The 18208-nt window shown below is 48.6% G+C and overlaps 1 protein-coding gene across 1 annotated transcript in view; it reads left to right on the top strand.

Moving 5' to 3' along the window:
• The first annotated feature begins 13437 nt into the window (after positions 1–13437).
• The window catches only part of LOC135812173 (uncharacterized), a 20104-nt gene continuing 15333 nt past the window's right edge, over positions 13438–18208 (top strand). Inside the window, exons 1-3 of the mRNA XM_065325494.1 lie at positions 13438–14252; positions 14834–15839; positions 17455–18018. Of these exons, the coding sequence (XP_065181566.1) occupies positions 14886–15839; positions 17455–18018 (1518 nt within the window). The 5' untranslated portion in view covers positions 13438–14252; positions 14834–14885. The remainder of the gene's footprint in view (positions 14253–14833; positions 15840–17454; positions 18019–18208) is intronic.

The following is an 18208-nucleotide window of genomic DNA, read 5'->3' as shown; positions in this document are numbered from 1 at the left end:
GGAGGATATCTTGGAGGAATCTGATGGTACTGTGCGCGTTATTGACTGCTGTATTGGGTTGTGTTGTGTTCCTTCATTCAGTAATTGCCTTTTTCCTTCGTCTTTTTGTCACCAGTTTCGTGTCGTTCTGTGGTATTTGCAGTGCATTGCTCGTTTGGATTGTTCATTTTGTGTTGAGTTTCCCCAGGGTTAGGCTCGGGGCTAGATTATCCTCTCGGTTGTCTTCTACAGTCTTTCTTTTACTCTCTTTCTTGTTACTGTTCATATGTTGTCATTTGAGCCATTTGCGCTGTTATGGCTTTTGTAGCTTTCCTTTAGTTAGAAACAGTTCGCTGAGCTGCAACGGCCTCCGAGTCTCCCGACTTCGACTTCTCCCCATGCAGAGTATGCAGAGTGGCCAGTGTTGCCGGTGCAATGGCAATGGCACTTGCATCGGGTGCTCCTGCACCAAGGAGGGTCGCACATGTACGAATTGTGTCCCTTCGAGAAAAGGGAGATGCAAAAACAACGCGAGCCCCGTGTCGTCAGTGTCACAACCGTCCCCGGCATCTCGACTGTTGAACTTGTCCGTGCCGCAGCCGCCGTCGGCATCTCAGCCGTTGTCGGCACCTCCACCGTTGACCACGGTCGTACAACAACATCAGTCACCATGTCAATCATCGTCGGCGTCTCGATCATCGAGTGCATGCGGCCCTACCATCGTTTCCATAGTAGCTGGTAGCGATGAAAACGCTGTAGCGCCCGTGCAGGCGACACCAGAGCAAGTCGATGCAAACTCGTCTGACATCACTGACAGCCAAGCTGCACGCCTGCTAGCTTCATTGGATGACACCTGTACCCAGGGCCGGGAGGCTGCTGAGGAGCCCATGGGGTTTCGGATACCGATAGACGAATCCACCAATTATCACCAGCACATCAGTGATCCGACGATGGATGGCCTCGTGGTGTCCCATCTGGAAGAGAGTAGTATGGCTGACGTAGATGTATTACGTGTAGAGGACATCCGTTGCAACCTCCCGGATCCTGAGCAGGTGGATGAATTCTCGCCGTCCTTCCAGCTTGGGCAGCTCTCGGCGGAGGAGACGGACCAGCTGATAGATATTGCTTACAATAAATGTGTACAATACCGGCCAAACGCGTTTCAGGTTCCATTGGGGAATGTAGGACGGCGGTACATAACAGCTCTATCAGCGCTCTACTCTTGCTTTGGTGACGGTGGAAGCTACTGGCGGAGAGCTTTCAAGATAGCGACAGTGTTTCAGGCACTTATGTTACAGAAGCCAGGTGCTGAGTCCTCGAAATATGGCACGCTTCTTGAGCAACGACTACAACAATGGTCTACCGGAGATGTGATGGGATTATTGAGCGAGGCAGACACCATCCAGACCTCCAAACAGAAATCGTCCAGGGCTGAGCGGAGGGGCGCTGCGGATCCTGCCAGGCACTTTGCCGACAGCGTTACTGCTGGAAAGCTTAGTACGGCACTCCACACCCTGGCAAATGACGACGGTGGTGGTGGTGTTCATTCGATTACCGACATAGTTGATGGCAAGACCGTCAGGGACATACTCAAGGAGAAGCATCCATCACCAGAGCCAGCTGATGACACCGTCCTTATACCAGGTGAGCCTCCATCACAACCCCATCCGGTGTACTTCAGTGGCCTTGGACGGGAGGCAATTAGAAAGGCAGCGCTTCACACCCAGGGTGCGGCCGGTCCCAGTGGTGTCGATGCAGAAATTTGGAGGCACATGTGCTCCAATTTCGCAGACGCCTCCGCCACTTTGTGCGACGCTCTGGCCTCTTGTGCCAGGCGGATGGCAACTGCATACATCGATCCCGATTCGCTTACCGCCTTTACAGCTTGCCGCCTGATAGCGCTGGATAAGTGCCCAGGTGTTCGGCCAATAGGTATTGGAGAGGTTGTAAGACGAATTATCAGTAAAGCAATCCTCTCCATTGCCGGTCATGCTGTGCAGGGGGCAGTCGGATGTGACCAGTTATGTGCTGGCTTAGACTGCGGCATAGAGGCGGGAGTGCATGCGATGCAATCTGCTTTTGCCGAGGATGATACTGACGGCATTATTATGGCTGATGCGTCCAACGCTTTCAATCGGTTGAATCGACAAGTCTGCCTTCGCAACGTCCGGCACTTGTGTCCACCCCTCGCTACAATATTGATCAATACGTACAGGGAACCTGCGCATCTATACATCGATGGTGAGTGCATTCTTTCCGAAGAAGGCACGACGCAGGGTGATCCACTCGCCATGCATATGTATGCGTTGGGCATGCTACCCCTGATCCGTGCAGCAGCTGGCGAGGAGACAGTGCAGTCCTGGTTCGCAGATGATTCCTCTGCAGCGGGCCGTTTGAATCGGGTACGTCAGTGGTGGGATGTCCTGACGGTGCAGGGACCGGCATATGGCTACGTTGTGAACCCAGCTAAGTCTGTTCTTGTGGTGAAGGAACATTGCCTTGTTGAGGCGAGGGATCTCTTCAAAGACACCGGAGTAGCTATCACGACTGAGGGAGTACGCTACCTCGGTGCTGCAGTGGGCACTGAGGCTTACAAGGAGACCTATATTCAACGAAAGGTAGAGACCTGGGTGCAAGAGGTCAATCGGCTGGCAACTATTGCACAGACTCAGCCCCAGGCAGCCTACTCAGCATTTGTATCAGGACTGAGAGGGAAATGGACCTTTCTATGCAGAACCATGGACATCCCCGAGCACCTGCTGGAGCCACTTGAAGGTGCCATTAGAACTAAACTGATTCCAGCGTTGACCTGCCGCTCACCTCCTGGTGGGGATCTCCGGCGCGTGTTCGCTCTCCCGTGTCGTTTGGGCGGCTTGGGTATCACGAGCCCTATGTCCTTATGTGGGCAATACAACTCGTCAGTTCGCATTACCGAGTCTCTCACCAGCAAGATTCTGTCTGGTGACACTGCACTTGACGATTGCTTAACTAAGATGCGCAAGATGAAGGCAGAAGTCAAGGCAGAGTCCCGTCAAGCGCAGGCAGCGGCAATGGAGGACGTGGTCCAGAATGCATCCGCGAGTCTGCGTAATGTCATCGATATCGCTAGAGAGAAGGGTTCATCTAGCTGGTTAACATGTCGTCCGCTGAAGAAGTACGGTTTCAGCCTCACGAAGCAAGAGTTCTGGGACGGCCTGTGTCTCCGCTATGGATGGACGCCGGCGAGAATACCGACTCATTGTTCATGTGGCCAAGAGGTGAGCGTTTCTCACTCACTATCCTGTCCTCATGGAGGATTTCCCACCATACGACACAATGCCATTCGTGACACTACCGCACAGCTCCTACACCAAGTCTGTAGCAATGTGTCCACGGAGCCTACGCTGCAGCCACTGACCGGTGAGCGATTGCAATACCGAACGGCCAACGTGGAGGATCATGCACGCCTTGATGTCGCTGCCAGTGGTTTGTGGGGCAGTCGATTTGAGCGAACCCTTATTGATGTCCGGGTTTTTAATCCTTATGCTCGCTCAAATCAGTCTGCACCACGTACCACTGTGTATCATCGACATGAAAGAGAGAAACGAAGGCACTACGAAGAGAGAGTGAGACAAGTGGAGCATGCCACTTTTGTTCCGGCTGTGATGTCTGCGAGTGGAGGCATGGGCAAGGCAGCAACGGCCCTCTACAAACGAGTGGCCTCTCTGTTGGCGGCGAAAAGAGGGGAGCAGTATTCTCATGTGATGGCTTTCGTCAGGTGCAGGATCGCTTTTTCCCTCTTGCGGTCCTGCATCATGTGCCTCCGTGGGTGCAGAAGGCTCTCTAGCCAGCCTGCCTTGGCTGTGGGCGATACCTCTGCTGCACTGGCAGTGGTGGAGGCCCGGGTACCGGCTTAGCGTGCACGAGCGGTAACAGTGACTGGAATATTGACTTGAAGTTGAACTTGCTGCTGTTCACCTAAGTAGGTATACATTATTATGCTGTTTTGTTTTTTTGCGTGTTTTTTCGTTTTTTTCTTTTCTTTCTAGAACTTTGAGTTGAAGTTTTTGGAACACTTGGGAAAAAATATTCATTGTGTTTATTTTGCCCGTAAAAGAGGCTGTTGTAAACTGGCAACCGCTAACGCTCTATTGCAGTTGCTATTCACAATCTGCGCATGCGCTGGATAAAAATCTGTATTGCGATGTTTGCTGCATTCCCAACTCTTCACAATATTGAATTGTGTATTGTGCGTATTGTGATGTTGACAACTCTTCACAATAAGAAGGAACCTGTGCTGACGGGTGGGACAAGCCAACAATGCTGACCTGTGGTCACCGTGTTACCACGCGAGCTTGCGCACCATGAGAGTTTAGAGGGAGAGGAGAGAAAACAGATGTAGCAGGGATTCTTGTAAAAAGAGAGAAGACAGAATTTACCATGGTGGTGAATACAATGTAGTATGGGAGTGCACAAGACTTCTTTTCAGCGAATAGTACGGGACGTGTGGAACACTCTACCCTTAAATACAGGCATGCACTTCAGCACTTTTCGAGCAGTGGAGCAACGAACGTTACGTCCTTGAATAATAATGCTGATTATCCGTATCGGTCCATCATTGTTGAATCGTTTTCAGTCACCTGATCGTGGACCCTGCATTAAACTCTGAGTTCTGACGTCGCCTCAACATTCATTGCAATGACCTGTTGCGTACAATGTAACGTCAATATACCACAGAGACAGAAGGGAACAGAGACAACCGGATACAGTACATCATTGTTATAACGCTGCTAACAACAATAATTATTGTGATGTACATGTACATGTAAGTACTTGGAAATAGAGAGGAAGATTATACATAATATTATAGACTAGAAAAAGGAGCAAGGAACTACAAGTTACGCTATAATGTCCACTAACCCCACCAGCTCATGCGATAACATTGCACAACATTTAATTAATCCTTGGCTCTCCAACCGAGTCCATTCTTGCGCACCTGATAATAATAGACCGGTGTCATTATGGTATCCGCGTGCAATGATAATGATAATAATTATTATGATTGCAGCCCTGTGCACATTCGGATCCCGGAAAACGATCAGCGCGGGCAGTGCACTTCACACCACGACGGACATGACTCAGGAGTCCAGAGGGCGGAAGAACGATGCCTCTGCGAGCACATACTAGCAGGAAACGAACAGGCAAAGGGGACAAGGAATGTATACTTTTTCCGGATATGCAAGAGTACAATGTACAGCTGGGGATTATGTACTCTTCATAATATTATTTTGTGATGCGGTCATGCAGATAGGGCTAAGAATAGTCCGCGAGTTCTGGTAATGAATGCATCTGTATCATCTTCGTGAAGGCAGTCTTAGTCGTCCTTATTGGTTAATTTTCTTCTACAAAGTACAATAACCGCCTATTGAAGTCGCAGCATCTCAGTTCGTACCGTCTTCGAAGATCAACGTAATACCGGGGAGCTACAATGTACATGAGCACTTAGGGTTCCCTGTAACAAGACGGCAACGTCTGTAGGGCCTTCCCTATCAAAATAATAAATTCTACTACTACTACTACATGTACATGTAGATTGCAGAATCATGACGTCAGGTATTACATGTACGTTCGAAGGTTGAATGGCAAAATCATGGTGAAGGAAGGGGGGGGGGGCAATAGATACATTTACATGTATCTACATGTACAGTGTACCTTCTTTGATACATGCAGACAGGTGTAATACAATGAGGAGAGGAGAGGGGGGGGGGGGGGGGGGGCGGGGGAAGAAAGAGGTGGTGAACGGTATGAGTGGAGCAGGCACTTTATCCTCGACTAGAGTCATGTACACGTGATGAGCAGTCGCTGAAAACATTTTTTAAATCACCTCTAGCAGAAAGACTCGAATGGAGAACCAAGGATTTAAATATAAAGAAGGTCAAAATGTTTCATGTTATCCGTAGTTTGTGTCCAACACTAACACTTGTTTTCCTCTTGGTTGCGCTCGCCTTCCCCTTTCTCATTTTACATTGTATTTTCATAACGTAGAACCTTCCAAGTTGGAAGGCTGTTGGTTTGCGCTTCCAAGATGTGATAGAGCAGGTCGTCAGGTCGTTGAATGTCAGTATGACATCAGTATGACATCAGTATGACATCAGTATGACACCAGTCGGGCTTGTGCTAGCGCTAGCTGTTTCACCTTTTGTCAAGTTCTGACTACACAACATTTTGCTTACTCAAGTGGTGTGCTTCCCTGTTCGAAGAGTGCTCAATACCCATGTAGGGCAGAGCCTTAATTTTGCTTATAACTGTTAGTGTTGGACACACACTACGGATAACATGTGACATTTTGGTCCCTACCTCTAACAGTCGTGACTGGATGGGAAGGAGAGAGTAATTGGTTGCTTGCATGGTACCGCCTTGCTGGAAAACGCCCTGAATTCGCAAACTTGACTTGAGTTTTTCGTGAACTTTGGATTAGAACAGCGAGGCATTACATTCATGGAGCATGATCAGGGAATGGTTTTGTGTGCTAGAGTGTGTGACCCGGTCAGAGAGCAGCGCAGGTGAAAAACCAAGTCCACCGTGGCCGGTAGACTGACCTGCATTCAGTTAGCGGAACAGTCTCTGAAATTCTTCGGTACTGTTCTGTGGTCATTTGTACCAAAATAAGAACCCACAGAGAGGAGTGCACTGCAGATATTGTTGATGCAACGGGACACGAACAATAATTCTGGACTTTACATAGTATGATCTCTTGTGTCATGCATGATGATACATGTACCCGGAGTTTTGGGGACTACCCGTCGATATCTCGTCTGCCCCGAGATACCTGATAAAGGCTGATTCACTCGCATCTTCTGCTACATGTACTGTATCAGCGCGCGAGAAGTAACTTTGTAGAAGACGACTTCGAACATACAACACTTTATCACTCCCTTAGTATTGACTCCCATAGATTTTTGCCATACCTAAGCAGTCAAATATTCCTGCATATTTCACACCTTAGGGCTATATTGACCGCTTATAATATTTGACTCCTTTTTAGCGATTGAACACATGCTTTGGTTAGTCGTGATACATCTAGTATTGACTTCGAACTTGGTCAATATAGGAAATAAAAGACCTCGTAAAAGACCTCGGCTTCGCCTCGGTCTTTTTACTCGCCGCTTAAATTTCCTATATTGACCTCGTACTCAGTCAACATTAGATACGTATTGCCATGACTTCTACTTTTCACTGAAAACACTGCCTGTATGAGCTCTTTATCATGCAGACCACCAGCGCTGATCAGGCAGGAGGGACATTGTACAGAATTGCATAGCCTACATACATGTACATGTACGACATACTAGGAGTACATGTACAATACAATCATGACATTGTAGTTATGCTTCTACATCCCAAAGGATGCCAAATTATGCTCTACATTTTTATGCAGGCATAATCCGCCAGAGCCTGACATTGAGCACTGCCACGGTCAACCACAACACGAGGGACCTTCGTTTTAGACCAGGGAGTCGTATAAACCCAATACACGGCTCCCTGCTGTAGACCAGCTATGGTACCGGTTTTGTTTCCTTTTTACTTCTATTTGTTTTTGTTGTTCTCTGCGTGCCAAAGTCTCAGCGTGAATCATTCATGCACACTTTACATCTTTAAAGTTTCAAAGCATTCGTCTAGGGTAGGGATTGAGTTGAATCTTTTACAGAACCTTGTTGCATCTGCCTTGAGTTTCTTTGGATTAGACTATTTCAAATTTTCATTTTCATTTCATCGCCGAGTTTCATCCCTTGCATCTTTGGTGTTCTTCCTTCTTTCCATGTCGTATTGTTTGAATAAACCCGTTTTGAGAGTAGAGCTATGGTACCGGTTACCACCAAGCCGTCACCATGCCAGCACTGCTGGCCCAGCTGAGACGGTTTTCTTCACTGCCATCAGACATCGAAACTCACTCTAGAACTACCTGTAACTGTAACTTGGAAGCTAAAGCTTTCCTGTGAAACTACACAGGTAATTGCTTGATGGGACATACATGTACATGTCCACAGTCATGTACATGTACATGTACATTACATTAATTTTGTACATGTACATGTACATGGCCAAACCCATAACCCGTTGGTACATGACAGTCACATGTACTTCGTATAACATCATTTTTCTCTTACAATCACGCTGATTCTTGCCAGCTCCTTTCCTCGCGCTATTGACATAATTGTACGTATACCTCCATCAGTCTAGGGTCCAGCGGATAATGCTATGAAAATGATGTTCGTATAATGCTAATCATAATGATCCAAAAACACCTTGTAATGCTGATTATAAATAATGCTTCAACAAGGCTAGCTATAATGCTCTTGGTTTGGAACAAAAATGGAAGAAAGGCTGCACATTGTCAAACTTCCAGGAAAGGATGCATTTAGTCGATCTGCCTCTGAAGCTGCTACAATATCCCTCACTAGCTCCACCACTTCTTAGAACAGTCTATAAGACATGATCGCGTCTCCATTGGCTGCTCTCCATTGCAAATTTGATGCAGGGCTGTGGGCGAATATGGGTGTATCAAATCTTTTCCTTGCTTATCCATCTAGTGAGAGGTGAAACCATTATTGCTGGTGATCATTTGGATGCTGGAAGCTCAGCATGGGAAGTGGTATTCCTGCCTGCAGACAAGCTGTCACTGCTTCCACTCTGTGAAAAATGTCGTCCGATGATCTGAAACAGCTCACTTCAGGCCAGTTCCTGAGAGACTATCTCAGATCGAGATCCCTCCCATTTGCGGAAATCCTGAAAACACGTAGCCAGAAGCTATTTTGCCGCTCTACATCCTCTGCTTGCGCTGTCTTCTTCTCCTGAGGTTGGGTGGAGACAAATGGTTTGCCACAATACTCTTCTTTTCTGATAGTACCTGACTGCATGCCTTGCATTACAATCGTCCACGTCCACGACGAACTGTACGTGCTTCACCCGGAAAGAAAGACATGCGCTGCTGAGCACTCAAATCGACTTGGCACTGCGTCCATGAGAAATTCTAGTTCTTTTCGAGCCTGCTGAGCTGGACTGGGCCAAGGCAGTTACATTGTACATTGTATTTTGAACAAACTCTTTCTGTTTATAGCCGCTCCTTCATCCCGGTCCAAATGTATCAATGGGTCAATGTTTACTTCAGTATCGCTAGAGATGCTATGGCCAGAGCCTATGGCATAGCAGGAAAACTCCTCTTCGTCTGTTTGATATTCACTTCGCGTACGTCTAGTCTCCTCCATGGCTCTCCGGGCCACAGGCTCCATGATTTCTAAAAAAGAACTCCTCAGTCCTCGTAAATCATCGTTACGGATTTTGTGTAACAGCCTCAGTTGCAACGTTGGGCATGCTAACGTTACATAACCTGTAAATAATTTTACCTGACTACATTGCTACATAAAGACTTCATGTAGAAATGGCATTACAATTTTAGGCATTGGCGGATAATGCTCGAAAAGGTGGCAGATTCTGCTCGAAAAACAATGAAATTGGCAGAACCATGTACAAACCTCATGGCGGGTAATTCGTCAAATTCTGCTCCATTTCTTTATCCACATACCAAACATGCATGAAACTTACCAGAAAAAGTACCCAATCCTGCCAATTTTTCTGCCGGCATTATCAGCCGGTGCCTACATTACATGCATGCAGTCGGGTAAATGTAGCATTAGTGCTAAAGGTGTTACCTGTCTACAAAATCATAACGTCATGTGCCGGTACAATACATGGCGTTGCACCTCATGGCTTTATAGCCGATTGTTGCCAAACACCTGAGATTTCTCGTTATGCCGCTCAAACCACGCATAATGCTCGTCTTGTTCCTTTCTACTGCTCCATGATGCTCGGATCGTCTCACAATGCAGAATATAATGCGGGCATTATCCGCTGGACCCTATTGGACCATCACCTCTGCCCTCTTTCTCATGACCCTCCGTATATACATGTACATGCACATGTACATGTATAATGTACATGTGCATGATTGTACAGTAAAACCTGTCGAGGCGACCACTCGGATAAGGCGACCACCTTTCCCAGAAGACCACTGCAACCAGAACCAAGGGATGTTATTAATTTTCCAGTCAAATGACCTTGGATAAGGAGACCACGGTGACCACCTGGTAACGGAGACCACGTTTTGAAGGTCCCTTGAGAGGTCGTCTTAGACAGGTTTCACTGTGCATGCACATGGTATCCCTGATGATGCCCTCCTGGGTGGAAATTTAGAAACAATACTTACTGACTGTACTACAATGTACATGTACGTGGTGTAGTCAAGGATTGACTGTTCGTGTGTTGTGGATTGGAGGTGAAGTAAAACACTATTGTAGTACCTGACTTCTAAGTTCTAACGTCATTGGATTGGATTTTATTTATAGTGGTGACTATAATTATAACAGACAATTGCCTAATTTTAGTAATAACAATAGACCCACTCGAGGGAAAGATGTGAAAAGATAAGAATAATCAATGAACTTATGAAGAAAGGAAAAGGACAAAATGTTACGAGTTACATGTACAGGTATGACAAACTGTCCACCAACGTAACCAGATCTTAGACAGTCAGCGAGTGCGACAAAATGGCACAGAACTGACAAGGAGTACTGAGACATTCGGCGACCTGACACCTAACTCCAACACTTCTCCAGTGTCTCAGTACTCCTTGTCAGTTTTGTGCCATTTTGTCGCACTCGCTGATTGTCTAAGATCTGGTTACTTGTACAGGTACGTTGGTCGACAGTTTGTCATACATGTACATGTACATGTAACTCGTAACATTTTGTCCTTTTTCTTTCTTCATCATAACTATAATTATTGGCTCACCATCCGAGTTCAATAATCAATATAATAGACTATTGGATAGGTGATCATGTCCGCGATGGAACGAATGGTTGAGGCAACAGAAGATGGGCACCCAACTTTTGCATAAAATAATAATTAATTAATTTTGCATAGCTGAAAGTAACTTAGTTATAAGTACATGACCGTACTACTACTAGTACTAGCATCACTGCACTACAGCAGTACAGAGTCAGTAGGACATGGGACGGGAGCTGAGCGCTGCGGATGGCGATGCTGTTACGTCACTTTGCGGGATGTGGCATGAATCATGGGAATGATGACATGGGGACGAAGGACGATGTCGATATCGCAATGGAGACAACGTGTTTCCTGGTTCATGCCATTTCCAGCCACAGACTGATGAACACGTCCACCGCACACTGACCTCATCTCCAGTACAGCAACATGCACGTACATTGTACATGTGCATGACATGTAGTCATTTCAATCATAATCATTTGCCCCCGCTTGCTCAAGTAACTTTGTTGCTGGGTAGATCTACTACGCGTTCTTGCGACTGCTAGACTAGTGCAGTAGTGGCGAGTGCAGTGACACTCACAATGATGTCCGTAGTAGACTACTAATTGCTGCTGTCTTGACTCTTGTTCAGTCATCATGGTCATGCAGATCTGCCCCGCGCACCGCCATTGCAGAGGTTGCTTGTCTCAAGTGGTTGGCTCTGGGATAGCTCTTGAGTCTTGTCTAGCTCAAGACAAAAGTCAAAGACGACGCGAGCTTGCATGCACATAATCATTAATTTTGTTATAATAGTGTAGATTCCGTATAATTATTATGTGTCATGTGTGATACTGTCATACTGTTCAGTGCAAATACCTGAATACAGATCATGATTACCTGGTGTACTGTACTTCACATAATCATTCACGTGTATGCCGAAAGCGAAACAACTTTCAAACAAGTACAGTCATGTAGATAGCTACTCACGCACGTAACGACCATGCACGCGCACGCACATATCTACCAGCACCCGGGATGTGACCAGTTGACACTTTGTCGAGTGAGTTGTCAGGCTTGGCTGGAAAAGAAGTGGGCCACATGCGCAGTGACAGACGAAGTGCCGTGTGACAAGCGGCCAGGCACGCACTGACGTGCATGTCGAGCCAGCCTGCCAGGGTCCAGCACATGTTATGTGTTGGAACATCGCGCAGAAAGTCATTATCAGTGGACAGCTCTGCAGTCACCACTAGTCATATCCCGTCACTGCAGCGCAGCTCAGTCTCGCTGCGTGCCTCGCACAAGAAACCCTGCATGCACTGCTTCTGTTACTGCATTGAACACTGCGTTGAACACTGCGTTGACCGATGGGAGAACCATGTGACAACTAGCTGTTATTTTTCTTTTCGCTCCGCTGAGGGACTCAGCAGTACGCTTCTGGAGCGTTTGACGAGAGGAAGACCGTGATTTCTAGTGCCAGTGGCCAGACGCAGCACTCCTGGCAGTGTTGACTTTGAGTTTCCGTGTACTAGTTGTGGCAGGTGGAGGATTGGACACGAGGCGAGAGAGAGAGACAGAGTTTTTTCAGCCTCGCCGGGCCTGTATTGTTTGTGGAGCGCTCAGACCGCACTTGCTGTGTGTAGCTGCTAGCGTGAACGGAGGTCTCACCGTACCGGGATCATTTCGCGTTGCTGAGTTGTAGAGGTGTGTGGCCGGTAGCAGGGAACGGCAAGTTTTTGTTCTCTTCAAGGTAAGTTCTGGTTGTCCTTTCTTATTCTCTGCGTGTCGTGGATACGGTCGCCTGCTACAGACTCTCAGTTGTCTGCACGGCAGGCTGTAGTCAAACACTCATCACTTGTCAGGGGAGTGCTGCAGTTTCACTGCGGGGCAGTTTCAGGCTTTCCTCTGCTGGCTAGCTAGCTGGCCTAGCAGCGGCATGCATGCGTGCGTGCTGGCCCATGCCCTCGGTCCGAGCACGCACAGCATGCAGTGTAGTTACGCTGGCCTGCGCTGCATGCTCATGCCTAGACTATGCAATGCATCCTGGAGACGTGCGTGCGGAGGGCGGTCTCGATCAAAATTATTATTATTATCAAGGCGAGTTTGCTAAAGTGAAGATTGCTTTTGTGTTATGACTTTATTTTCTGGTGTGTGCCTGAGCTCTCTCCGTCCACGTCGGCGCGTTGCCAGTGCTCCTTTACCATGTTCCTCAAACGTAGATCTACGTGCGTGCAAAGCGGGCGCGCTATTTCATGCCTTCTGGCATGTTTGTGAATTTTCTGGCCTGCGTTTTCTGTTTTCTGTTTCACGGGATGAGCGTGTGAGCGCACATGACTCTGTACGCGCGTACGCACCGCTGCGTTTGGAATTTCCATTTCCTTCTCTCTCGGCGGCGAGCGGAAACCGATCCGAGAATACATGGTGCGCTGCTGGCGAATCGACGGCATAGACACATGCAGAATGTGCAGCGAATGTTTATCTTTAGACTAGTATTTTTAGCTTTAGCGAGTGCTTCAGCCAACGATCGACACCGAGTTGCGCAATGCTGAGCTACACAAAATTAATGGTCTCTTCGGAGCTTTCTCAGTTTCTGCCGAAGTTGCTTCTCGAATCTCGATTCCTCAATGTTAGAATGGGAGTTTCGATAATTATCCCCTGCAAGCAGAGCCAGGGTAAAGGTAGGATTGCGCTAGATATTTTTTCTTTTTTTTCTCTACAAAATCCACATTATCTCCAGACACTGGGGTGAACATAACTACTACTAGTTACTTCACAGTTCAGCATAGTGAGAATCAAATTATTGATCGCGCAGCGAAGACAAGTCAGTCTGCGACAGCACTGCGAAACGATACTAGCGACCCGTGGAATCTATTTTAATACGTCGAGTCTGACTGGATTGGTTACATTTTGATGTCGGAATGAGGTTGTCATTTTTCTTGAAATGCCGCCCTGGTAAAATTTTGACATGACGTGGCATATGCCATATGGCTTGGCATGCATGCCATGTGCCACTCGCCCACGCCAAAACATCAAGTTACTTGCCCTGTTTATGCAAAGCGACGTAGTCATTGTTCAACGTCTTCGTTGCGTTGTTTGAATGAATGAGAAACTAGGTGGCAAGTTCCCTATCGTGGTATGATTTCAGGTCGCGGCAACGCTACCTCCGCCAGGCTCCACCTGGCTACGGAGCAAGGAGTATCGTTTGTCTTCGCGCACCGATCTTGTTGTCGCCGCTGTGCAGAGTGACCACATGCAGATAGCAAGCTAGCTGTTATGATCTGCCGGTACTTGTATGCTTATCGAAGGTTGAAGTTTCGGTGCGTAAACTGCAGATGCGGCGAGCGAAAGGCCGATAGGTGTGCACTTTCCATACTGAAAGGCACACCCGATGTTGATGCCTGTGGAAGCGCAGCTTAAATTTTATATAACCAGTGAGCTATTTTTTCACAAGAAGAACGGTTGAAATTATTGGTGTGAGTAATGGCTACCGAGGGCAGCAATGGTCGGCTTTAGAGCCCATGGAGGAGGAGAGTGTTATGTATTTGTATTTTGAAGAACGGCAGTGCAAAGTATGAACCAGCGTGACGTGAAGTTGAACTGCAAACGTGTGCGTCCACAGTGCTCGGCGCACATTTGCCGTTGCGCAATCGTCTTGGTTCTGAGAAATCGAGAAGATTTGTCGACGCAAACATCGTGTGGTCTACGGTATATGGCTTCAAGCTTTTCTCTCTCTCTCTCTCTCTCTCTGTGACTGAACTGCAGCACTGTGGCACTGTTTGTCAAGATCAATGTGTTGATCCTTTTTGAAATGTTCTAGCAGGGACTTTGGCTGGGGGGGGGGGGGGGATGTGTGTCCTGCGCCCATGTTCAGCCTCGGAGGGCGTTGGCATTACCTGATTTGCAAGTCTACACACCTGTCTGCTTGTTTGCAGCCATGCATGTGTGTGTGTGTGTGTGTGTGTGTGTGTGTGTGTGTGTGTGTGTGTGTGTGTGTGTGTGTGTGTGCGTGTGTGTTTGGATCTTGCGTATTCTGCACCGTTTTCGATTTCCACAGGCCACGCTGATGCAACTCTCGGTTGAAGATCACATCGTCTCATTACAATACAATGGCCGCGACACTCACTGAGCTCGGGCTCAGCAACGTTGACTCGATGTACGTCGGTGAAATTGACTGTGAGGTGGCGAGCAGTGAGCAAGACGGTAACAAACGCGGGTATTTAAAAGCTGAATGGCGAGGAGTTGGCGTTCGTGCACTCTTGTGTCACACTACCGTCTCCGACGAAGGCAACGGCAAGAAGAACGGCAATGGCGATTCGCACGCGCAGCGCCAGCAGACGCCCCTGGATCTCACCCCGGGTTGCTTGCGGCTGCGCGGGCTGCGGCATCCGTGTCTCGTCCATGTGCTGGGCGTGTCGTGCGTGCACCGAACGCCTGCGATTGTGTTCGAGGAGCCCGGCGATCCGCTGGAGTCATGTCTCGAACAGCAGCTCTCGTTATCGACTGCGTGCGAAATAATGCTCAACATCACCACTGGTCTGCATCATCTGCACACGGAGAGGATGTCGCATCGCCGCATTGCCGCGGAGAATGTTTACGTCCGTCATGGCGTCGCGAAACTCGACCTCCTGGTGTCGTGCAGCGCCAGCAGTGAAGGCAGTGGCTCTGCTGACAGCTCGGATACACCGTGCAAGCAGCGCGCACGCGAGGAGAGTCATCATTTCTGCTGTGACCACAGCACGGCAGGAAGCGCGGAGGCCGACATTCTTGCCCTGGGCAGGCTGGGCATGCGCGTCCTGGGCAGGACGGAGGAAACGTCGTCAGCACCGTCGGTCAAGAAGCCCAGACTCATCTCGAACGGTGACGTGCAGCTGTGCGAGTACGAAAACGAGTGCGAGGAGGAAATGGACGACACGGCCGCTGGCTCTCCTGAAGTCACGGCGTGTGCCCTGCTCGAGTCTGTCTTCAGTCGGTGCATGGACGAACCTGCGCAGCGTCCCAGCGCCTCTCAAGTCTACAAAGAGATCAGAGACATTCTGGACACTCTGTGTCAACCTTCTGCGGTAAGTTTGCAGACATGTATACCCCCCCCCCCCCCATCCATTCCCCCACACCATCACCCCCCCCCCCCCCTAATCTATTCCCCCACACCAACACCCCCGCCCCCTAATCTATTCTCCCACACCAACACCCCCCCCCCCCTAATCTATTCCCCCCACACCAACACCCCCCCCCCTAATCTATTCCCCCACACCAACACCCCCTAATCTATTCCCCACACCAACACCCCCCCCCCTAATCTATTCCCCCACACCAACACCCCCCCCCTAATCTATTCCCCCACACCAACACCCCCCCCCCTAATCTATTCCCCCACACCAACACCCCCCCCCCCCCTAATCTATTCCCCCACACCAACACCCCCCCCCCCCCACCCACGCACTATGAGTAGGCTATGGCAATGTCAGTGGAAGTAGTTAGTAGGTTGGGTGACGTCGCTGTATTCTAGGAGGGATTTGTGTTTTGTGCCGGCACTTTGAGACACGTTCTGAGTGCTTGTTAGGCACCGTAACCATAGCTTACTGACCCACGCCGTCCCTACAACAACCCCACACGTACAACGCATACCGTATATTCTCTAAGCTTATATTTTTTCAACACCCCTTTACCCCGTGCTTGTATTGGAAACCACGCTTATATTGGAGACCGTGCTTATATTTTTTCAACCAATACATCCATACAGAGCAAGAAGAAATACATGCTACATATTTATTATCATGCATGCAGCATTGATTTCCACCAAGACCGTGCTAATAATAGAGACTGTGCTTATAATGTTTCGAAAGGTGCTCACAGTGTGCTAGTATTAGAGACTGTGCTAGTAATGGAGACCTGTGCTTATATTAGAGAATATACGGTATGCCCATCACCTACCCACTGCAAACCCTGCAAAGCCATCACTGCTGTGACGCCCATAACACCCCAACATGACTCACCATTCTTGAAACGATCCGCGCCCCGACGCCACACAAATACCGGCATACCCACCATTATTATCATGTTGTCTGATAATTGCACGGTTGTGCATGACACACTGAGTTACTGAAAGACCAGATATTTTAACGTCAATTAAAGTTAGCGATTTATAAGAAAGAAAAAAGAACAAAGAGCTAAACGTTACGCTACAATGTCCACTAACATCACCAGTTACTAAACAACCAGCTCATGCGATAACATTGCACCACACTGACCGGCGATACTGACGTTCTACAACTAACTGGCACTGGCTAACAGCTCTAGCACATCTTGGATGCGCACTCCAACAGCCTTCCAACTCGGAAGGTTCTAAGTTATAGAAGAAGTAATAAGTTACCCAAGATGTGCTAGAGCTGTTAGCCAGTTAGTTGTAGAACGTCAGTACCGTCGGTCAGTGTCGTGCAATGTTATCACATGAGCTGATTGTTTAGTAACTGGTGGTGTTAGTGGACACTATAGCGTAACTTGTAGTGCCTTGGTCATTTTTACTTTTATAAATAATCCTTGGCTCTCCATCCGAGTTCATACATGGTTATGAGTGCACAATTGATGTTTTTCATTGCTATTTTACGACTGTTGTCTCCTCGTCGGTTATTTGTTCATATTATTATTTATATTATTATTTCCCCCTCCAACATGCAGCAGCAGCAGGAAGGCAGAGGTGATCATCAGCGTCACAGCACTGTACAGGCAAAGCTGGACCACCACTCCAAGCGACTAGCCGCCCTGCAGAAGAACATGCTACACGTGGTCAACTCCGTCTCGCAGCACCAACACCAGGAGCAGAGCCGGGGTGCTCACCAGCAGCAGATGATGCAGGCCATCTACGACCGAGTGGCTACGGAGTCACCGCCAGCGAACGGGAATGGCGGGTCCGTCACCACGGCAATCGCGACCGCCGACTCTACGCACGAGGCGTTCCAGCGGCGCATGCAGAACATCGAGTCGACCGTCCATTTCCTCGCCACGTCCATGAAGAAGGTGGTGGACCAGCAAGGCACGCTTGCCGCCAATCACGACTACCTGGCCACGGGCCAGCGCGAGATGACGCGTCAACTGCAGCTTCTCTCCTCCGGTCAGCAAGTGGCCAGCGGCTGTCTCAACGAGATGTCGGCCGCCAGCCAGCGCTCGGCTCACACACTGCGGCAGCTGGCGTCGCGCTTCAACGTGTCGTCGCCTGGCAGCCACAACAACCAAGACAAGCAGGTATGTGCAATGGAATGTGTTTAATGGGGGATGGTGTTCTTATACAACTCGTCTACTCTTGATATGTTGCAAGCTCAAACTGGGTCACAAACATGTGTGGGGTAGGGCAGGGCAGGTCAGGCGCGGGTGGGGTGGGGGGGGGGGGGGCATCAACCAAGACAAGCAAGTATGTGCAATGGAATGCATTTAA

This window comes from Sycon ciliatum, chromosome 3 (genome assembly GCF_964019385.1).
Source record: "Sycon ciliatum chromosome 3, ocSycCili1.1, whole genome shotgun sequence".
NCBI lineage: Eukaryota > Metazoa > Porifera > Calcarea > Leucosolenida > Sycettidae > Sycon > Sycon ciliatum.
Note: the sequence above shows the minus strand (reverse complement) of the source record. Positions and strands in the feature narration are given on the sequence as shown.